This window comes from Mustela nivalis (genome assembly GCF_964662115.1).
Source record: "Mustela nivalis genome assembly, chromosome: 7".
Taxonomy (NCBI): domain Eukaryota; kingdom Metazoa; phylum Chordata; class Mammalia; order Carnivora; family Mustelidae; genus Mustela; species Mustela nivalis.
Genome location: NC_139026.1, coordinates 9,898,761 through 9,921,091, shown reverse-complemented (window position 1 = coordinate 9,921,091; position 22,331 = coordinate 9,898,761). Strand labels below are relative to the sequence as shown.

Below are 22,331 nucleotides of genomic sequence, written 5' to 3'. Positions count from 1 at the left end.
TGGGGGATTAATTTGTTCACACCGGCTCAGCCTCCATGCTCTGCTGCTTGCACAGTATGGGGGTCATTTACAACTTATAAAAGAAATGGAGGGAATATTTATTATATGGCCCCTCCCTGTGCAGTCAGAGCTGTCTCCCACAGCAGGGCTGGTGCCTGCCCTGAAACTCACTCTTGAAGCAAGGATGAGGGCTGGGTAGACAAGGGAGTCAGCATCACAGGTGTCACCTCTTCCACACCAGGCTTAGACCAGGCTTAGACCAGGCTTAGATCAGGATTAGACCTTCCGCACCAGGTTAGACACACACACACACACACACACACACACAGGGAATGCCTGTCCCCAGCTGGTCCCAGGGAGGAGAGTAGATGGAGGCAGCAGGGAGGGTTCTGTCCGTGGTGCTGAACTCACCTCAACCCCACTTCGTCCTCTAACCCAGCAGCAATTTATAGCCTCCTGGGGAATCAGGAAAACATACAGACTCCTTAGCCCTTTATTTGGAGGTTTGGATTCTGAGGATCTAAGATGGGGCTCTGGGATCCCTCCGTACCAGCCACCTGAGATTTTAATGCAACCACCTTGATATTGGCCTAAAATTGACTCATTCATCTAAATGGTCGCTAGTCTTCATGATGTGCCTCTATGTGCCCAGCCAGTACTGAGAAGGGAAATGCATCTAGCAGAGCCTCTGCTCTGGGAGAAATTTGCAAAGTCATTCAGGAAGAAGTGTCAGAGTCAAGGAGGAAAAGAGGTCCCTCTGCTTTACGTGGACACCATGCTAGGCACAGACTTCACCTTTATCCTGCGAGATAAGATAAGTAGACAACAGAAAACAGGATTACCCATAACCATAACCAGCATTGGTCCCTTTCCTTAGGGCCTCCTTAGTCCTGTCTGCAAGGTAGTGCATGACACACGCTGCTCCTTCTGATGGCCTCACGACTCAAGACCCAGATCCATCAACACCCACATCAAATCTTCCTGCCCCTGCTGCCTTGTAGGCTCCCCAGATTGTAGTCCTTCCTCCTTTTACACCATGGTCTTGTTTCATCATCATTACCAGATACTCCAGGTTTTTAATATGTCCCGACTGGGATTTGATCTCCCTCTTGAGGCTAGGTCCTGCATCGGTGTAAGCAACCTCTCTGTGTGAGGTTCTTCTCCCCCGACCCGGAGAAGGTGAGCAGTAAATTCTTACTGGACAGACGACGGAGGGGGTGGTAAGTGGGTGGAGGAATGTGTCCAATGACTGTGCACAGGGAGAGTGCCACTGGGTTACAAAGCAGCAGGAACAAGTGCTCAGAACCAAAAGAATCAGGGTAGGCCTCGGGGAAGCCAGGCAATAGGCCAAATGTCATTCGGGCAGGGCCAGCTTCCGGTCAAGGTCTGCCTCTCCTTTCTCTGGCTGTTTGGGGGAGAACAGAAAATGGAACCAGACTGCGGTGTCTGATGAGAACAGATGTTATCTGGGCCTGAATGTGGGACATGGAGGAGGGGGTAAGGGAGGGAGAAAGAGAAGGGGGAGGGCCAGAGCCAACAAATAGAATAGCCACAGACCCTCATTATTTTATTTTTTATTACGGAAATGTTCAAACACACCCTCAAAGTACAGAGAGTGCATTATGAACCCCCATGGGTCCATCACCCAGCTTCCACAACCACCCGTATTTTGCTAGTCTTATTTCATTCCTCCCCTCAAGCTCCCTTTTAAAGAAAATTCCAGACATTATATCATTTCACCCATAAATATTTCAGAATATCTCTCTTTTATGTGAGAACATTTCTTATTTTAAAAAAAAGAACCTGGGGGTGCCTGGCTGATTGAGTCAGAAGAGCATGCAATTCTTGATCTTGGGGTCATGAGTTCAAGCCCTACCTCGGGCATAGACACTACTTAAATCAATAAACTTTAAAAAAATCAAAGAGAATCTCAGTATCATTATCACACCTAGTAAAATTAATAATTTCTCTTTTTTTTCAGATTTAATTTATTTATTTGAGAGACAGAGAGAGAGAACACAAGCAGGGTAGAGGGAGAGGAGGAAGCAGGCTCCCCATTGAGCAGGAAGCCCAATTTGGGGCTTGATCCTGGGACCCTGATATTATGACCTGAGCTGAAGGCAGACTTGTAACCAACAGAGCCACCCAGGTACCCCCAAATTAACAATTTCTTAACACCATCTAATACAAAGTCCATGGTCAAATTTCCTCACTTTTCTCAAAAACACCTTTTCTTGCCCATTTATTCGAACCAGGGTCTAAACAAGGTCCATGCACTGCATTCGGTTGCTCTGCCTCTCAAATCTCTTATAATCTCTAACGGTCCTTCCTTTCTGCCTTGTGTATGCCCTCTTATTTGCTGAAGAAACCATGTTCTTCATCCTATAGAGTGATCTCCCTGTTGACGTGGTGGGCTGAACCCTCACGGGGCCATTGAACATGTTTCACTATCCTCTCACATTTCATGAAACTGGTATTTAGATCCAGAAAGTTGGCCTGCCTAGGGTCAATGACTCAGGCAAGCAGACTTCCTGGGCAGTGCTGTGTCCTTCCTACTGCATTCCATCAGGAGCACGGAAGGTCAGGTTTTCCCTTTTGGGGGGATACTAAACATGGTCAGGTTCCCCCAAGCTGATCACCCATCTGGGGGAAACCAGCTGGACTTCCACCAGGGGAATCAAGGGGTCCAGTGTACCTGCGAGCAGTGAGCAAGGAGGTTGGCTGCGGGGACACAGGTGAGGCGGACCGTGGCCCAGCCCCAGATGGTAGAGGGGAGGAGGTGGCCAGTGCAGCCCCCTGCCCGCCCCCCCTTTTACCTCTGAGAGAGGCCAGGGAGCGGCTCTTTATTTGGCAGGTAATACCTATTCCGGGAGATCTCTGTAGAGAACAACCTCCGAGCCGCACAGCACTCAACGTAGGAGTCACCGTGTCTCTTTCACTGGTGGGGCCAGGGAATGGTGACGTAACCTGCCCAAGGACATAGAGCCAGAGGTGGAGAGGAGCGCAGAACTCTCCTAACCCTTCAGAGTCAACCCATGCTGAGGCGACAACTGCAGAACCAAGTTGCCTGAAGCCTTCATTCTCTTACCTTTAAGTCCTGTGACCTGGACCACGGCCTTTTCCCCCTCTGTGCCTCAGTCTCCTAATCTGTAGAATGGAAATAATATCTGCCCAAGGGGCACCTCAAGACCAATACAGCATGGTCCAACCTTGTCCCTCTCCCCCTCTGCCAGCCCTGCCTGTGGGGCCCACTTGGGTCACCTCGGTCCAGAGCACAGGCAGCTTTATCCTCTCCCCTACAGACATGCAAAGGGTTAAATCCAGACACCCACCCACCCCCCTTCCTCCATCCCAATTCTGATCCTTGCTGACTCTGCTCCCCCTCCCTACCATAGCTATTCTGGGACAATGGAGGCAGCAGATGGCCCGAGTCCTGTTCCCTCCACCCGACCCCCAGGATCTGGGAACAACCCGCAAATCTGCTGCTGCTGTTTCTAAAAGCAGGCCGGCCGGCAGCCTTCCGCATACGGGGTGGAGAGGACAACAGCTGTGGAGCACACCCGTCCATCCCCCACCAGGGCTGCAGGGCCAGGGCTATCCCTACTCCATTCGTGTCCCAAAAACCCAGCCCTAGCTTAGCCCAGAAAGAAAGGAGGCTTTGCAAGAGCCCAAGCAATCCGACTCTGCACTTGACCTGCTGTGTGACCACAAACACATGGCAGTCCCTCTCTGGGCCTCAAACTCCCCTTTGAAAACCAGGCCCAAGGCTCCGGTGCTCTGTGGTTCCAGTTGTCCCAGACAGAGTTACATGAAGGACAAGGTCCTCCAGGGGCTGGAGGGGGTCCGCTCCAAGGAGCCCCCAGCCTTGGCTGCCTGGCTTAGAGCCCCACTATCCCTCAGGATCTCTCCTCTGTCCTCCCTCCTACCCCCAGCCCAGATCTCCATGGTGGCCCCAACATCCCATGCCACTGGGAAGGGCACATGGGGAGAAGAGGTGTCCCATCCCTACGGTCCCCAACTTCAGCTGTGGCATTCCTGAACGTCCACCATGACTGTGTACCTTTATTCAGGTGGGCCATTGCAACCTGTGACCCTAAGCACGCTTGGATCGATTCGCCTCCTATCCGGGCTGTCAGACTGCCCCTTTCTCTGGCCCCAGAGGCTGACTCCCTCAGCTACGTCTCCACTCTGCCTCTCCCAGTTCTCTCGCTACCCCCAACCCAGGCTCCAGGGACAGAGAATAGGAGAAGTAGCCTGCAGCATACTAGCGCCGCATGGCGCACACCCAGTCACACGTGTCTACGTAGTACATACGTGTGTGTGATGTGGGCACCCATACATACATTCACCACATGTGTGTCCTTATGCACAGACCTGTGTGGAAAGGGGACACGCCACACCAAACAGCCACGCATGCCCTCACACGCCCTTGCTCTCCATGACTCAGCACGTGCTAGGAGCACTCACTGCTCACGGAAACCTTCCTTCTCCAGGCCAGGCCGGGCTAAGCCCTTTGCGAACACTCTATCATTTCACCCGGCTGTCGACCCACAGAGAAGGGATTCCTTCCCACCTCTATAAAATGGGCAAAGAACCCAGGGAGACAAAGTGGATGCTTCAAGGTCACATATACAACCAGGAAATGCAGAACAGAAACATCTAGCCCGGGATCCAGACCAATGCCACCACCACTGGGACAGGCCAACCTAAGAGCCCGCCCCAGCCAGGAACACACTGGCCACGCACGTAACAGAAGACCAGACCAAGAGAGTTTGAAACAAGTAAGGGTTTAATCTTCTTACAGAACCAGGTGCCAAAAGGGACAAGAGCGCATGACGGTCAAGGCCTTTCCTTCACGGTAACAAGGCAACTGCCCCAGATCCAGACATCACACCCACATTCACAGCATGAAGATGGGTACAGGGCCGCAAAATCTTCCCCAGGAGCCTCTCCATTGGCCTTGCTTATTTCACACTGACACGCTGAGCAAGGGAGGCTGGGAAAGTGAGCAAAAGGACCGTCACGATGGGCTGGGAACCATCACCATCCAACATCTGGGTCTGAGCACGCTGATACCCCAAACGAAATGGGATCTGTTTGCCAGGGGCCGGAGCAAGGAGCTGGCCACTGGTCAGCAATGACAGTCCCTGCCCCGGGCCCCGGGCTCTGTCCTTATTCCAGCTGGGCGCCCTCAGGGGTTGGAGATCCAGCCGAAGGAGCCCGGAAGGGATGGCCCAGTGCTTGACCCCAGGGGAATGACAGAGACCAGAGCTGGGGGTGGAGGCCAGACCCCACCCCAGGGCCCATGTGATCCTCTGGAGGTTAGGAACCCTGAACCCCAACCCAGTTCAGGGGTTCTCTGTGCTTTTTCAGTTCAGCCCTCCAAGGCTCATAGAAGCCCAGCCCCTGGGGCCTCTCAGGCCCTCCCCTGGTGCACCTGTTCTCTGGGCTGTCCAGCCCACCTCCCAGAGGCCTAGGACGCCACGCCTTCACTGCCAGCCACCATCCAACCCTGGGTTGACCCACCACTCAGAGGCCCAGCCAGGGACTCCCCCACAAAAGGCGCTTGCCACAAGACCCCAGGGCTGCCTGGGGAGACCAAGGACAACCAGAAGCCTCAGCCCAAATTTTGCTGTTCAGGGTTCATCTGGCCATCAGTTGTGGGCACCAAGGAGTATCTGGATAGAGGAGACAGTGGAGGGAACGGAACCTGTGGAGAGACCAGAAATGGACAAGACGGTCACCCCAACTCGCACGCCCACTCCACGGGCTCCTAGGGGAGCCCGTGTCACAGAGATGATTTGGAACAGGATTTTTCCTCCTCGGCACCCTTACAATTTAGGGCTACATAAGTCTTCGTTGTGGGGTGCCCTGTGCCTTGTCGAATGTTTATAGCACCCTAGACCTCTTCCCATGAGAAGCCAGTAGAATCCTCCTGAGTCATCACAATAAAAAATGTCTCCAGACATCGCCAAATATCCCTGGGAGGGGGGCGGGGCTCATAGAAACCACCTGTTTAGAGGGACTCCAAAGACCAGAGATGCCACGATGAGACCCCAGCTGAGGCCAGACTATCCAGTCCCATGTATCTGGGTCCCCAGTCAGCTCCAGCCCTACAAGGCAGAAACCTTTGGATTCTAGAATCTTCAGGCTCAGAAAGAATTTCACATCTGCTCTTAAACCTCCTGATAGTCTACCTATAGCTGTGCCCTTCCACTGACAAGGAGCTCACCCCATGAGAAGGCGGTTCCTTTCATCTTAGAAATGTGAAATTTTTTTCCTATATTAAGCCGAACTCTGTCTCCGTGTAATGTCTAACTTATTCAACGCAGCCCTGGCCGCAGGGCCCCTTAAACAGTCATGAGCCCTCTGCCCTACCTACTGAAAGGGACCACTGAAGAGTATCAAAGAAACAGAGAGCCTACAAAAGCTCAAATAAAATTTTCCCATCAGGACCTGAAGTTCTTCCCTTAGAACATCTCCTTTGCTCAGGGAAGACACTTCAGTATTCCAGGAGCTCCTGAAGAATTCCAGAAGCCTGGGAGAGCCATTCAGATCCATGACACCCAGCCTCCTTGTGCTCCAAATGGGGAGACTGAGGCCCAGAGAGAGCAAGGTATTCACCCAAGGTCACACAGCAATTCTGGGGGAGAGTAGAGACTGAAATCCACTCCCTGCACTCCCAGCTCTGTGCTGTCAGCCTCCAAGGCCTTCCCTCCCTCCAGGTTCCCCTATGTTTGGACACCCGGACACAGACCCCCAGCTCCGATCCTATAGTTTGCGCCCCTAGACTCACCTGGAAGGGTCCTCCTCGGGGGAGAAGGGGCCTTGTAGCTTAATGACATTGAGCTTCCCCTCAAAGACGCCATAGCTGAGGGTGACCTGGGCAGAGAAAAGCCCAGAAGAAAATGAAGGTTGGTGGGGTGTCCCACAGAGAACACCACAAGGGGGCGGTATTGGGGCAGAAGCAGGGAAAGCCCATAAGGCACTCTGAGGGGCGCAGAGAGCCTGCCTCTGCCCCTAAAACTCCACCTTTAGCCCTCACCGAGGAGCCCACCCCACTCCGCAGGAACTTCAAGCTCGTGGGGCACTATCCCTAATTTGCATCCCCAGCAGTGGCCCTACCTGAGAGGCTGGAAAAAATCCCTTGCCTACAGACTAGGAAACTGAGTCTCAAGAGGGGAAAGCACCCTTCCAGTAAATTCCATGCCTGGACAGCGGCTTCTTGAGCCTCACTGTGGGGCCTTGGCACTCCGTCTCCACCCAGACCCTTGGGATACTCCACACGCAATGAGGACATGGGCTAATGCCCCTTGTCGAGAAGCAGTCGACCACAGTGGTTAAAGACTGTGGGCTTAGGGGCCACCCGGGCAGGGTTCAAATCCCCCTCTGCCTAATGCTAACTGTGCCATGGTTAGTTCTGCTCTCTGGGCCTCGGTTTGTCCACCTATAGAATGGGAATGTTAGAGCTCCCCTCACGCAAATGTTGGAAGGAAGCAGAGTTAAAGCAGATAAAACCATGCACGGTGTCTGGCGTGGTGGGTATTCTGGAAATCCCTGCCATTAGGGTACCTGGTTTGGGCTGCCCAAAGTCAGCGTCCCTTTCCTGGCTTCAGCCCATCCGGTCTTACCGAGGCCAACACTACAGCCCAGGTCCAGGCCTGGTGAATCCACACTAACTCCTGGCTCTGGGAGGGGACGCGTCCTGTGACACAAGCGAGCCTTCCGTGGGCATCAGCTCAGGCCATCCAGACCACTGAGCACCAGCCCTGGAATGTGGCGGAAAAAGGAGCGCTCCTCCTCAGGGTGGGGTGGAAACCTAGTGGGGCAGTCTGGGCACGCAGACTCAGCCGGAACTAGCAAGCAGCCCCTGGCTTCCCAGGCTCATGAACCTTTATATGTCCAACATATGGTCTGTGTTGCATTTGTGTCCCTCGTTACCAAAGGGTTCTGACTCACACTGTTGGGTGGAGGATCTCAGGGACCTTCCCAGCCAGGATCCCCTACCGGACTGGCCAGCCATGAGGAGGACAGCCACGGGCACAAGGCAGAGCCAGCTGGAACTCTGTAGAGTCGTTGCTTGCCAGGTGGTGGAATGGGGTCCCCCTCCCCCAGCCAGACATGACGCCTGAGGTTTCCCACTAAGCACCTGCTCTCTCCCAGCAACATCTGGGTTAGAACAAAAGCAGGGGGGCAGCGGGCAGGTAAGCTCTGATGAAGGCGGGACAGCCAACAGGCAGAGTTGGAAAGGGCATGCCTGACCCCTTCGGAGGGATGCCGGGGGTTGGAAGACTGAAGAAGGAACAGAGGGACAGGAGGGAGTGGCGAAGGCAGGGAAGGGGAGCGGTCTGAACCTGAAGGTAAGCTTCACCTGGTCCATGCAGGCCGCTGCAGCTGGCACTGGGGACCAGACCAAAGAATTTGAGCATCATAAGCGCTAACCCTTGAGGGCTGGTGGTGGAGAGGGCTGAGTCACGTGGGTCCATCTGAGGGTCCTTTCCCACCTTGGGCTTCAGTTTCCCCCTCAGTAGGGAATACCCCCCCGACATGCATCCCTCCCCTACCGCCCCAAGGCCAGCTCACCTGCTCTGGGAGCTGGGCAGCCCCCAGCAGCTGGAGGGTCTCTAAGTGGGAGTGGAAGAGGGGGCTGGGCTGCAGGCGGCCGCCTAGCTTGCACTCGACAATGTAGCCCACGGTGCAGTCGTCCGGCAACCGGATGAGGGCAGATGTTTCCATGAAGCGGGAGCCACTGAGAGAGAGAGCCGTGCAGTGGCGAGTGACACAGAGCTCGCCCTGCCTCCCGGAAGGCCCTCCCTCCCAGGGACAGATGGGAAGAGCAGAGCTCCAGCTCCAGCATCTGCCTCCTGGGCACCGGGTGACTTCCGGCAAGCCACGAACCAGGGAACCCTCAGCTTCCTCTTCTGCGAAATGGGCGTGATAATGGCCCTGCCCTCATGGGCTATTATGAAGTTCAAGGGGAAGAATGGCAATAAGAAGCCCTTTATAAATGTATCCCTTCCTCTCTTTACATGCATTCGCTCATTCATTCATTGCTGAACTCCAGGAGCTACCCGTGTGCCAGGGACCGTGCTGGGGCTGTAGATACAGAGATGACAGGGGCCCCCACTCTGAAGGGAGACAGAGGAACACATCATTTCAGGGCCGGACTGGCTCTGAAGGCAGAGGAAAGCATGAGGCTTGGGAGACACAGGGAGTGTAAGGTGGGCTTCCCAGAGGAGGTGGCACAATTTTGTTTTGCTTTTCATTTAATCATGACAGTGGCAGGCTTTAAACGGATGCGCTGGAGTGAGCCAGATGTGGAGGAGGGAAGGGGCCGTGTCCCAGGGAAGGGCATCACCGGACTGCATACCCCATGAACACCCCTTGGGGCCAGGTTGGGCAGGCTGTCCTGCTGTACAGAATGCCTGACTGAGGGGCACAGGGCCAGCCTTCCCTTCTCATTCCAGGTTGTGCCCGAGGGCTGCACCTGCCCAAGGGGGGATACTTTTTCCAGTTCACAGAAATATACCATAAAGGTGGGCAGAAGCCCAGATGGGGGCACCAGGCCCTGGAAGGACCCCTGGTCATGTGTACACACCTGCTCTGGACATGCCCTACGATAGCATTACAGCTCCCAACCGGGGCCCGAGTTCCCCCCCTGGAGGGCCCCTCCCATCCAGGTTGGATGGAGCAGGCAGGCCTTGGAGTCAAACCCAGCAGCTGAGTGACCTCAGACCTGGGTGACCTTGGACCAATCACTTGCCCAACCTCTCACACCTCAGTCTCCTTAGCTGTGGAAACAAGACTGACAAGCAGTCAGTCTTGATGCCTTAGTGAAGTGCAGGCCTGGCTCAGAATGGGCCCCCAATATAAGGGGGTAACACGGATATTGTTGCTAAAATCAACAGCTAATAACAATAGTTGCAAATAACAACAGCCTGTCCACGCAGACCTCAAGAGGCCAGGCCTTTACTACTTCCTCTCCAGAATATCAGTACCCTCATCCCATATTAGGGGCTTCGGCCACACCCAGGATCCCCTTCACTCAGGGGCCTCTAGGGCTATCCCAGTTCAAAGGCCACCTCTTCCAGGAAGCCTTCCTCCTGGCCCCAAGCAGAAGACCCTACTTCTTCCTTCCTCTGAACACCTCTACACTTGGCCTTCACCTCCCCTGTGACATGGGGGACTGGGTGCCAGCCCAATTGTTCAGCCTCCCGCCAACCATTAGCTATCACATTATCAGGTCCATTTTACAGATGGGGGCACTGAGGCTCCCAGGGATTACACAACTTGCCTGTGTGTGGCAGAGTGCCCTGATGGCAGGATGGCAGGTGGCTTTCTCTCCACTAACTGTGTAACTGTGACACAGCATGAATGAGAGGCAGGTTTCTCCTGAGCTCTCTCTCAAGCCCTTCCTGCAGCAAAGGACCGCCCCATACACCAGGCCCTGCTCTCCACCACCCACCTGTGGGGCTTTGCTTACCTGGCCCACGGGGCCATCTTCAAAGCCAGTTCACGGCTGATGCAGAAGCCAGCACCCCCGGTGGCAAACCAAAACTGTACCAGCCTCTGGGGGGAGAGGTGGGAAGGGCCAAGGTGTAGGATGAGCCTGGGGGTGGGAGGGCCACGGCTGGGCCCCCCTCCACTGGCAACCAGCATGACTCAAAACCTTTTTATTTCACCTTTCCCTAAAGTCTTGCTACAGCTTGACATCATCATGCCCATTTTACAGACAAGAATACCGAGGCCCATTAGTCACATGGCTAATTAAGAGTGATGGGGTCACCAATTAGACATAACCTATTTGTCCGCAGAGCACACCTTACCCCTTTCCCCAGAGGAATGCCCCCACCTCACCCCAAGTGGTTCAGGAGGGGCCACCAAATACAGCACCTGCTCCCCTGGGTCCCAGGAGGGGGCACGTGCCCCAGGAAGAGTAGATCGCAAGGCCACAACCCCTGACCCAGTGATTGGTCCAGTGACAGGCACATGACTTAGGCCAGCCAATCCGAGTTCTTCCCTGAGCTCCTATGCTAGCTGGGAGGAAGAGACGCTTTCTACAGGGTCACCAGGCTTGGGAGCGGTACTCCTGAAATACCCCATACCAAGCCACCTGCACTGACTGGTTTCATCACTTCCAGCTCCAGGGACTGAGAAAGCTTTTCTGCACAAGGAGAGAATGAAGCTTCCCACGGAGTAAAGAGAGAAAGATGGGCAGGCCTGTGAGCCCCCAAGGCCAGCAAACCCCTTGACATCTCAGTCTCGGGAACCTGTAACCTCCCTTGGGGTTTAAACCACTCTCTGCCCTGCTTCTCTGGGAGGCCTCATGAAGTCACAACTCAAGAATTTCTCTAAGGCTCTGACAAACCCTGCTCCCTTTCAGCTGTCCTATCTCTTGACCAAACTCCCTATGGTTACCTTCTCCCAAGTACACAGTTGGTGCTTAATGGATGCACATTGCATGGGGTTGGGTTATCTCCTACGATGCAGCAATGAGAAGAACCCGGGGCAGGAAGCTGGGAAGCCTGATTCTGGGGCCTCAGCCTCCTCCACTGTCCAGCTGTGTAACCTAGAGAAAGCCACCACTCCTCTCTGGGCCTCAGATTTGTCACCTTTGAGCACCCCTGCTCCAGTTCAGCCATCCCTGTGTCCTCCTCCTAAAGACCTCTATGAGCTGCTTCCGGAAATGACACCCTCTTAGACAGAGGTGTTCAGGCCTCTAAGCAGAATGAACAGGTTCTTAAGATCCTGACATACAGTTGGTGCTCAATGAATGCTTGTTTAATGACCTATGGGTCCAGGGCTTCTCCTCCCAGATAATTAAAGGAACAACAGCAGTAGCAGTAGGCATACCCATCCCTGAGCACTGACGTGCAGAGAAGGGAGGTCACCAGCCTCAGGTCCCAGAGCTGGGACTGAGCCGGAGCCAGAAATCTTGCCTACTTTTGCTATCTCCCCCCACACCACATAGCCTGGGGGGAACCTCAGAATCCAAACAGGCTAGGACACATTGGGGCAGAGTCTAGGGATCCCGCCTGGGTGCAAGGGTATTAGTGCCCATTGAGGGGTTGGGACCTGCGTGTCGCCAGCAGGTGCTGAACCTCCCCAGGAGGAAGGCGCCGAGATGAAGGCTGAGCTGGGTTGGGTACCGACTGCTGACACTCACTAGTGTCATCACATGCCAGATCCCATTCCAAGCACTTGGGTATGTGACCTCATTGAATTGTTCCCTTTTCTTCTCACAACCACCCTATTAGGTGGGGACGGTTATCACCCATTTTGCAGATGAGGAAACTAAGGCAAAGAAGGGTGGGGTGACTTGAGCAAAGGTCGGGAAGCCAGGAGGTGGCAGAGCTGGCGTGTGAAGCCAGGAAGCCAGGCTCCAGAATGGCGTTCTCAACCCCTACAGCCAAGCATGGGGAGGGGGGGGGCCGGGGCACCCCTCGCTCACCTGGAGTCGACTTACACACACACACCCAGGGCCCAAGAGGATTTAATTAGGGCTCAGAGGCCGATTAGCTGCTGATAATTAAGGTTGTGTGTTTCCTACTCTTGGTTTCCCTAACGAAGCAGATGGGGAGCAGGGGTGGTAGAGAGCCCCACTGCGGGCCCAGCACCTGCTCCACGTGCGGTCTCAAGGCAGGGGCACCGCCTGACTAGCTTTTTCCCTGGGGCCAAGGGAGCCCTCTAGGGGCCTGGGCCACACCAATGCCAGAAGCCTGGGTCCTGGGGACTAGGAGAGAACCACGCTCTGTACTTACACTACAAAATTCTTCCCTGTTCAGCTCAAAGTCCAATTTAACTGTTATCCTGGTTTTTGGCTTATTCGTTTCCTAAATCTCACAACCCTCATTAACGTCCATCTAGATCTGGAGCTGAAGCTGGTGCTGGGGACCCCATTGTGCCGGGTGTCACCTCTTTAGTTGCCAGTCAGTGAAGTCCGGACAAAGGAGGGGTACAGAGGGGCGGGGAGAGCTCAGGGGGTGGGGGGCTGCGCAATTTACCACAGGGCCCAACAGTTTCCGGCATCTGAACAGTCTGTGCAACTGCCTGACAATACCAGGGGCTGGGAGCCCTGCCATGGAGTCGGCGCCTCAGCTCACCGCCCCCAACCCCCACCCCACCTCAACCCCACCCCCACATCCCTGTCACTGTGTGACCAGAAGGAGCCGCTGCTCCTCAGTGACTGAGGCCCTGCTGCATGCCGGAGTCTGCGCCTCACCTGCATCATCTGAGCCTCCCCATTTCACAGAGAAGACAGGATCGGTGGTGAAGTCAGCAACCCAAACACACAGCGAGGAGACCAAATGGGAAAGCCAGAAAACCCACCTGGCTCCGCCAGGGCCCTGGCCCCGCCCCCACATGGCCCCGCCCCATATGGCTCCGCCCTGGTGTCCCCGCCCCCATGTGGCTCCGCCCATGGTCAACGCATGAAGGAGGAAGGAGGAAGGAAGGGACCAAGGGACCCACCGTGCGGTTGTGGGGCCTGGGCTCAGAAGCGCGGATAGGCCGGTTCAGGCTGGGCCGGCCTACGTAGACGTCGCGAGTCTGTGGGAAGGCTTTCAGCAGCTTCAGCAGTGCCCTTGGGTTCACATAGTTGTCGTCATCCACGTGGCAGAACCACCTGTGGGGACAGAAAAGGGATGGGAAGCTTGGAGGAGGGTCCCCAAGGGCTGCCAGCTAGCCAGACTCCCCCTGCGCCCCCCAATAAGTCAGTCAGCAAAATTAGGCAGGGAGAGAGTAGCTAACACCAAGGGCCCATGCCCTGTGTGAGCTCCTGAGGAAAGCGTGCCCGCTTAACAAGTGGGACAGAGGCTCAGAAAGGTTAAGACACCTGCCCAAGGTCACACAGTCTGTAAATGGCAAGATTTGAACCCAGACCGTCTGCCCAGAGACAGACCCCAGGAGGCCCTTACATGCTTAAATTCACTGGACCCAGCTGACTTCACTTTTTTGTCACAACACCCTATTCAGGAACTAGACCGAGGCAAAGGTCACACTTGCCCTCAGAAACCCAGGTGCACTCACCGCAGCCTGCTGGCCAAGAAGGTGTCAAACTCAGCAGCCATCTTGCAGGACAGGGCGGGGTGACTGTGCTCAGCAGAGCAGTTGGTGACCACGAGGTGGGACCCTGAAAAGTGGGGACAAGTCAGGGGACCCTGCCCAGCTCCTCCCTGCAGCCCTGCACACCGTGAGGATGCGGAGCAAGACCCCACCCATTCCCATTTTACACACAAGGAAACAGATGCCAGGGAGGACTGACCCTCCCAGGACCCCAGAGCTAATGAATGGGAGGCTGGGCTGGGACCCAGGGGTCCAGGGTACTGCCCAGGACAGCCGCTCCTCGTGTCACACCCACTTCCAGGAAAGAAGCCTGCTCCCCTCCCCACATGGCCAAGGAGGGCAGCCCTGTTTCCTGGGGACCCGGGACCAGGGGACAGCCACACCAGCTTTCCCTGGAAACAACTGAGGAGTCTCCACCCCCATCTGGAGTTACCCAGTCTCTCCTGGAGGCCTTCATCTGGGCTGTCGGTGAAGACAAATGTCTAAGAAGGAGAAAGAGGGAGGAGTCAGGACCCAAGTCGGCCAAGGGCAGCCCGCAGCCACGCCCCTGCTGAAACACGGGTCCAGAGCTGTGCCCTCCATCAGCGACAGACACACCCCTACCAACATCATCACACACTCCTTTCAGACACCATGACTTTCTCAGCTACCCCCACAAGACACACAACACAGCCTCCCAGCATGCACCAGCCACGGTGTCACCTGCCCGAGCACCCTTATAGACCAGCGCCCATGGAGACCCTCCCAGAGTCACACCGTCTTCTCTCCCACACACATACACACGCTGCGGTCCCACTTGGCCCCTCCATCACCACATTTACACAACCCAAGACACTTTGTCAGGAGACAGACTCTACGTGGGAAGACCCACGCCCTGGGGCACCACACCAGCCTGGGGAGTTGGTCGTGTCTCTCCATAGTCGCACCGGCTGCCCCAGGGCAGGTGCGGGGTCCTTACACATCTCAGAAGTTTTACATCATGATCCAACCCTAGCTCTGTTGACCTCCCTGAACCTCAAGCTAGGTGATCTGTTCCCCTCACAGAGGGCAAGGCTGTTCTCCTCACAAAATGGCTAAGGGACAGACTATGGTTGTACAGTTGGAAACTGCTGAGCTGGGATTCAGACCCACAGGTCTCAGAACACCCCCAACCCCGGGCAGGGAGAGGCCGCTCAGGCCCTAGATAAATTGAACACAAACTGAATGAGAGACAAATTAGAGGTTGCTTGGGGCCAGACAGAACACAGCTGGGGACCTGTCTAACCCCCATTCCACGCCCTGCCCAGTACATGTCCCTTTCCCTGCCTGAGCAAGTCCTCTCATTTGCCAAGCACAGCAAGAGCCTCCTCTGACCCATAGGGGGCCCTGCCCAGATCCTGAACAATTTTGAATTCTTTCCAAGGGAGGACCAAGGAAAAAGCATCCCACCTGTTGAAAGGCCCTCAGCCACTCCGGGGCTGGCCCTGTCCTCCTTCCAGACTCAGGGCCTCCAACTGCATGCCCCTCCCTGCTCAGCCACAAACTTCTCCCTGGTTTCCAGGAACCAGCCCTTCAGATCAGGTCAACCCCTGCCTTGAGCCTCAGTTTACCTGGCTGGAAAATGGGGACTAGGGGTAGCTGTGATGGTGAAGGGAGATGATGTGAGAAAAGAGAAGAAAGAGGTGGCAGTGAAGCCAGCCTCCGCTTCCTATCTTGGGGTAAACTGAGGCATCGGGGGCCAGAATCCAGGGTTGGGCACAGGAAGGGGCACAAAGGAAGAAGTCCTATCTCCTCGGGGCCCATAACCATGGGCCTTCTGAGCTACTTACTATCTTTCAATGAATTCGTGCAAGATCTTCAGATCTGTTCTCTTGTCGGCACCAGAACCAGATAATACCCATATTCACCACCCCGCCTAGCGCCTTCTGTGGCTCCCTACTGCCCTTGGGATAAAGGCCACCTCCTAAGTGTGGCCATGAGGGGCCACCCAGCCCCTGGGCCTGACGCAGCCTATCTCGCCACTTCCTGCCCCACCCCTCTCTTAAACCCAAAGGTTTTTCAGTTCCCCAAATGTGCCACACACGTGCACGCTCCTCTGAGCCTTTGAGCATGCTGTGCCCGTTTCTTGTCCCTTAAGTCCTAGTTCAGTCGCCGCTTCCTCCAGGAAGCCTTCCCTGACACCCCTCCCATGTGTCCCTCACTGACCTGTTCCTCCTGATGGTAAGTAACAGCAGCCCCTCAGTTACAGAAATCTGTCCTTTGGACTCTCCCACCAGACAGTGAGATTCTGAAGGGCACTGGCCTGGTCTGCTTTATCTCCCTGTCCCAGCACCCAGCTCACCTCCAAGAGGCCTGGGCAGCACCCACCTCCTCAGCAGCCCCTCCCTGGAATATGTCTCCCGCCTTCAGATTTAGATAACACTGGAGGTCCCCGGATATCCCTGCAGAAAGTGCTGGTGGCCCGACACTGGCCCTCTTCTTTGTCCATTCACTGCCACAGCAACGCTATCCTGCCTCTCGGCATTCAGCCCCATCAAGAAGACATCAAACCCCAAGGCAACCACAGTTTCTCCCTGGGTGCCTCAGATTCAGTGGCCCAGCTCCCCCCAGACCTGGGCCCCTCTGGGTGCTCTCCATCTTGCTGGGTCCCAGCACCTTGGAGTCACCATGCCTCCTCTCTTCCTCACCCAGGATGCCAGCTTTCCACAGCAGCCAGCATGGCCAGCAGTGGCCCAGCCCTTCCATGGTCCTCTCCTGCCGGCTTTGCTGCAGTCACCTTTGCCCTGGTCTCCCAACTCTGTCCTGCTCTCACCCCAAGTCTGTTTTCAACACAGCCCCCTGGGGAGCCAAGGAAAGAATTCAGGCCTTTCTTGCCCTGCTCCCTGGCACTTTCGCCACCAAACAGCCATCAGACGTTGGAACTCTCTGGAGTTTGGAGCATGGGCCAGCCAAATGGGCCAGGGCATATTTGCTGATGGATGAATGAGCCCGAATCAGTGGGGAAGTGGGGGGTTCCTGCAGCAGGGCTAAGGGCTGGGCGGGGCGTGTGAGGCTGGCGTTCTGTCCCCGGGAACCCTGAGATTGGCACAGAGTAGTGGGCAGAGTTTCCTCTGAGCCAAGGGTTGCATTTAATTTGTTTGAGGAGACTCTGACAATGGTTAAAACCTCACAGGAAAACAAAAGGCCAGGCAGCCCGCTGGGGTCAGGGGAGGGGGGCTGGGGGCCATCTGCTGGAAGATGTGAGGCAGGCACTGTGGCCCCACCCCCAACCCACTGCACTCGAGGGGCCTGCGGGGAAGGGAAAGCTCTCCCCACTGATCGCAAAACAGGCCTCCCCCAGCCCGCCCCCTCTGCCTGGGACAAAGGCCACACGAGCCCCAGCCTGCCGCAACAAAGGCCCACCTGCCACCCGGCTGCCCTTAACCAGTTGGGGCGGGCGCCCAGCCCTGGAGTTAACCAGCTCAGGCCCGCTCCTGATGGCAGAGCTAAGAGAGGCTCCGAGACCCTCCTGTCCTGTGCAGATGGGGAAACTGAGGGCTGAAAAGGGGAGGGCCTCGGCCAAGGTCGCAGAGAGAGATGAGCCAAAGGATAGAGACAAAGGGGCCCCAGACGAGGTGCGAGGTGCGAGGTGCGGTGCGGTAAGAATGTGTCTCCCTGTCTCCCTTCCTCTTCCTCAATGCGAGCATCCTTCCTGTTCTCAACTCTGCATAAAGGACAAGTTTTCTCGACTCTGCCCCTTTATGCTGGGGTGGGGGTTGTGCAACTAAGTGAATTCATCTCCCACCTCAATCCCTCCCACTCGTGGCTGTCGTGGGGGTGAAAGGGAGCGAGGCATCTGATGGGCAGCCCCTGGGGTACTGAGCCGCTGACAGCTCCTCCCGCTGCCCGCCTAGCTGGCATGTGGGATTGAGCTCGAGACACAGAGTGGGTGGCTGCTTCCTCTCCTTTGCTGACCTGGTCCTGCCAGGCCCACCCAGGCTGGGGGCCCAAGGACCCTCTCTTGTAAGCCGAGTGATGAGGCAGCTTCAGGATCCTGGGTCTTAGCAACGAAAGAAGGGTCCCAGCCAGGAGGAGGGGGCTGGGTTCCCCTGGGCTCTGCACCCCTAGGCCTTTGGGGTGTCGCTGACAAGCACTTCCCCTCTCTGGCCTCAGTTTCCTCATCCGGGGCAAGGGCACCACCATGGTGATCAAGACAAGGCAGGAAGGGGCCTCAGATCACGTGAGGCAGGCTCCCGGGTACACAGACCCAGCACCATAAACAGGAAGGTCTGCGGGGAGGGCCAGACTCGGCGGCTTCCGCAGGAGAAACCGGAATCTCCCCCAAGATGAGAAGCAGCGCGGGGGCCCCAGGGAAGAACTTGGGTGCTGGCGTCCCACTGGAGGAAGGGTTAGATAGGGTGCTAGAACATCATGGTCAGGAAATCGAGGGTGGGGTGCCCTCGTCCCAGAAGGCCCTGGGCTCCTATAGACATCACCTTCCCTACTCCTTGGTCTCCCAGGAGCCTCCAGTCCCCCCCAAAGGCCTAGTCACTTCCTCCCACTGAGCCAGTCACCGTAGTAGTGTGTGTATAAAGCTGTGTGTGTGTGTGTGTGTGTGTGTGTGTGTGTGTGTGTGTGCGTTTGTGTGTGTTTGTGTAAAGCCTTCACCTTCCCCAGAGATGGTTCCCTAAATCACTGACTTGGCTTGGGGAGGGCACTGGGTCTGGGGAGGGCAAGAACCAGAGGGACTCAGCTTGTCCCCAGAAAGACACAAGTCACACACCCCTGTCATCCATCCACACACGTCTTGTCATGGCCCGTCTAAGGCGGATACCAGGCTCCATGCAGAGGCGCATACACACACACACACACACACACACACACACACACGCATGCACACACACACACATACTCACATGCTGGGCACACCTCTAACCTCTCCCCGCCATCCCTCCCTCACTTGTCCACCCCCTCACAGCAGACCTCCCTACTCCGTCCCAAACTGCCCCACAGGAAAGGAGCACAGGAGATGAGACTCAGCTGCGCTGGGCACGCCCTGGGCAGCCGCCGCACAGGGCCCAGGGCTGTCAGGAATTCTGAAAGGATGCCCCCCCTCCCCGCCCCTCTCCGCCCAAAAGGCGACCCCCAGACCTTGCCCTCCTCAGCGGCTCGGCGCCTGTTCCCCCCACCCCAGCACAGCCAGAGCAGTGGGACAGCCGCCGGGGCCTGGACTGCGGGGGCACACAGCAGAGTCAAGACCTCACAGAGGTCTCTAACCCCGCCGCCCGGCACCTCCCGCTGGCCCCATCGCCAGGCTGGGCCAAGGTGGGCAGGAGCAAACTGGTGCTGGAACAGCCAGGGACAAGAGGGACCCCCAGGAGTCTGGGGCAGGACCTGGGCTGACCCCTGAAAGACAGGGAGCAGGGGGCCTAAGGAGAACCTGGCTCCAGGGCCAGAGAGGGGCACAGGCAGGACGGCAGGAGCCCCTGATCCCAGGAGGAGGGAGAAATGGGAAGACAAGCCCAGATAGGGCAGGTGGGCAGGTGGCTTCTCCCTGGAGGCCACCGGGGACCTCAGCCCAAAAGAAAGGCCTCCGGGCATCCCTCAGGCCAGGGCCCACTCCTGGGGCCCAGAGTTGCCCACTTGTCACCTGTTCCCTGGTCCTGGAGACCCACGTGTCGAGCAGCAGCTCCAGGCGGGAGCGGTGGAAGGCTCGGGTCGTCTTGACTGCAATGAAGACATCCTGCAGCCGCAGCTCACGGGACAGAGGGCTTGGCGGGCTCAGCCTGGGGGTCTCCTGCACGCCCTGTGGGGACAGGCTCGAGTGGTACCGTAGGGAGAGGAGCCCCATGCACAGAAGGGTGAAGAGGGCTCCCGCCAGGCCCCGGAGGAGGCGGCACTGCATTGGCCCTGGGACCCCAGACAGCTCAGCCCCCGAATCCCCGCCGGACAGGGAGGCAAGGCTGGTTCGTCGGGGGCCCCAGCCAAGGCAAAAGTCTGGTAGGCATGAGGGGCAGGTGAGGAGGGGAGAGGTGGGGACTAGTGCTCTGGCCGCGGAGGCCAAGCCCGGGCAGCCCGGCCGACGACGACGCCGCCGCCGCCGCCGCCGCCGCCGGCCCTCCCCACCTGCTCCCGCCCGGCTCTGGGACGCCTGGCCCCGCCCCTGCCTCTCGCGCAGTCCGAGGGGCGGGGCCGGCCCCGGGGAGCCCCAGAGGTGGCCAGAGAAGGCTCCACTGAAGGGACAGCCCCAGCCCCGGCCGCCAGCCAGCTGCTGCAATGGGGGTGGGGACAACACCAAACCCTCCGTGCCCCATGGAAGGGAGGGGCCTTCCAGCCTCCCCACTCCCCAGAGGCTGTCGCTTAGCTCATTCAACACGCATTGTTTTTTGGTGTCCTGCTCTCCAGCCTCTCAGCTTTTGCTCACACTGTACCTCCTCCTGGATGCCCTCCCCCATCCTCCCCATTGTCACCCGTGTTCCTTTCACCCAGCTTCATACTTTTTGGACGTTAAGGCTCAGCTCAAGGGTTCCTGCCTCTAGAAAGCCTTCCCTGATACCCCCCCTCCCAACCTCCGGAGCGCCCACAGTAGTAGTTGGCTCTGCTCCTTGGCTCTTGACAACAGCTCAAGCATTGCTAGTCCCAATTGAGAGCTGAGCATATAAGGCATGGAACGATCGAAGATGACCCAGCAGCTCAGCCACAGAGCCAGTGGAACCCAGGTCTCTGGACCTCCCCTGGCCCACTGGAAACCCCAAGGAGTGCCTGTTCTGCTGTGGCTCACCGCCACCCCCCCCCCATCTCACTCAGCAGTCTTTATTGCTGCCTCTCTCCCAACCAGGTGGCGACCAAGGGCATTCTCCAGCCAGCGCCTCCATCTGGTTGGACACAAGGCCACTCACATCTCATCCTTCCTCTGTTAAAACCCTGCATCTCTCATCTCCCTCAGAACAAAATCCCAAGATCATACAGCAGCCAACAGGTCCTGTGTGAACTGGCTCCCCGTTCCCTCCAACCCCTCCTCCTCCTACTCTTCCCTTGCTTCCTCCACTCCAGACCCACTGAACTTCTGGCTAGTCCAGGCACATACCCACCTCAGGACCTTTGCACATGCTGTTCCTGCCTGGGCCTTTCCCTAGAAGTTTGCACATCTCACTCCTTCACTCCTTCAGATCTACACAAATATGTTCTCCATAAGGACTTCCCAGGCCATTTTTTTAAAATTGCAGTATCTTCTCCCCACTCCTACCTAGCACACCCCCCCACCCCCGCCGTCCCCAGGCCTGCCCCTTTTTCTGCTATGTTCTCTCCACAGCACTTTTTATCTTCCAATACACTGTATATTTCACTTGTCTATTGTCTGTCTTTCTCGTGTGTATATCAGGGCAGTAAGGGGCTTTTTTATTCACTGAATCCCCACTGCCTAAGCACATAATAGGAGCTCAAGAAATATTCATTAAATGCAAGAAAGTACCAGAAAAACACAAGAAGATACCAGATGGCTGGTGGATTGCACTGGGCCTTCCATGGTCCAAGCCTGCACTAGGTCTGCGGAGGGAGAGGAAAGTAGAACCAACCCTTTTGAATCACCTTCCTATGGGCCAAGCCCACTCATGGCCCATCCCCTCAGAATGGCATATCCAAGAGCTGATCCTAGGATTCATGCCACATGGACCAGGGTTCAAATACTGACTGGGCTACTTACTAGCTGTGTGGCTTTGGGCAAGTTACTTTACCTTTCTGAATTTCAATTTCACCATTTGACAAATGAAGACAAACTTAAGATGTGGTAAAGATTAAGGGGTTGAGGGCCTCCCAGTAAAAGCATACCTACCATGGGACCAGACAAAGGCAGCTGCCTCACTGATGTCCCACAATGTCACCCAGACTCATATTCCATAGACCAAGCACTGGTCCATGCACACAGCGAAAAGTGGGGAGGTTCATTTACCCAAATGGGCATTACCCACTCCACCCCTCCACAGGAGGGGAGAGGTGGGGACTAGTACTCTGGCCCCGGAGGCCAAACCTGGGCAGCCCCGCCGACGCTGCCGCCAGCCCTCCCCACCTGCTCCCGGGGCACGGGCCCACAGCCACCTTCAGAGATCCACCATCCTGCCACAAGGCAGCCCATGGCATGGCTAAGAAGTCCCAAGGTCTGGCAGAATCAAGTAGGCTTCATGGAGATGGTATCTGAGCCAGACCTCAAAAGACACTAAGATATAGGCAGCCCCCAACCCTGAACTTGGACTTCCCAGCCTCATCTCCCACCACTCCCCAGGGGGCCAAATTCAACCCATTTTCTGTCTCTG

The 22,331-nt window shown here is 56.5% G+C and overlaps 1 protein-coding gene across 2 annotated transcripts; it reads right to left on the bottom strand.

Moving 5' to 3' along the window:
• Positions 1-4,771: 4,771 nt before the first annotated feature.
• MFNG (MFNG O-fucosylpeptide 3-beta-N-acetylglucosaminyltransferase) lies at positions 4,772-22,091 on the bottom strand. Of its 2 annotated transcripts, XM_082740205.1 has the most exons (9): positions 22,029-22,091; positions 19,673-20,069; positions 14,498-14,546; positions 14,029-14,131; positions 13,471-13,624; positions 10,484-10,569; positions 8,584-8,749; positions 6,797-6,882; positions 4,772-5,710 (listed from the first exon to the last, which is right to left on the bottom strand). In XM_082740205.1, exons 2-9 carry the CDS (start codon positions 19,925-19,927, stop codon positions 5,644-5,646), a joined length of 966 nt encoding a protein of 321 aa, XP_082596331.1. In that variant the 5' UTR covers positions 19,928-20,069; positions 22,029-22,091; the 3' UTR covers positions 4,772-5,643. The 2 variants fall into 2 exon arrangements, with proteins under 2 accessions (XP_082596331.1, XP_082596332.1); XM_082740206.1 differs by lacking the exon at positions 22,029-22,091 and having other exon boundaries at positions 19,673-20,198.
• Positions 22,092-22,331: the final 240 nt, after the last annotated feature.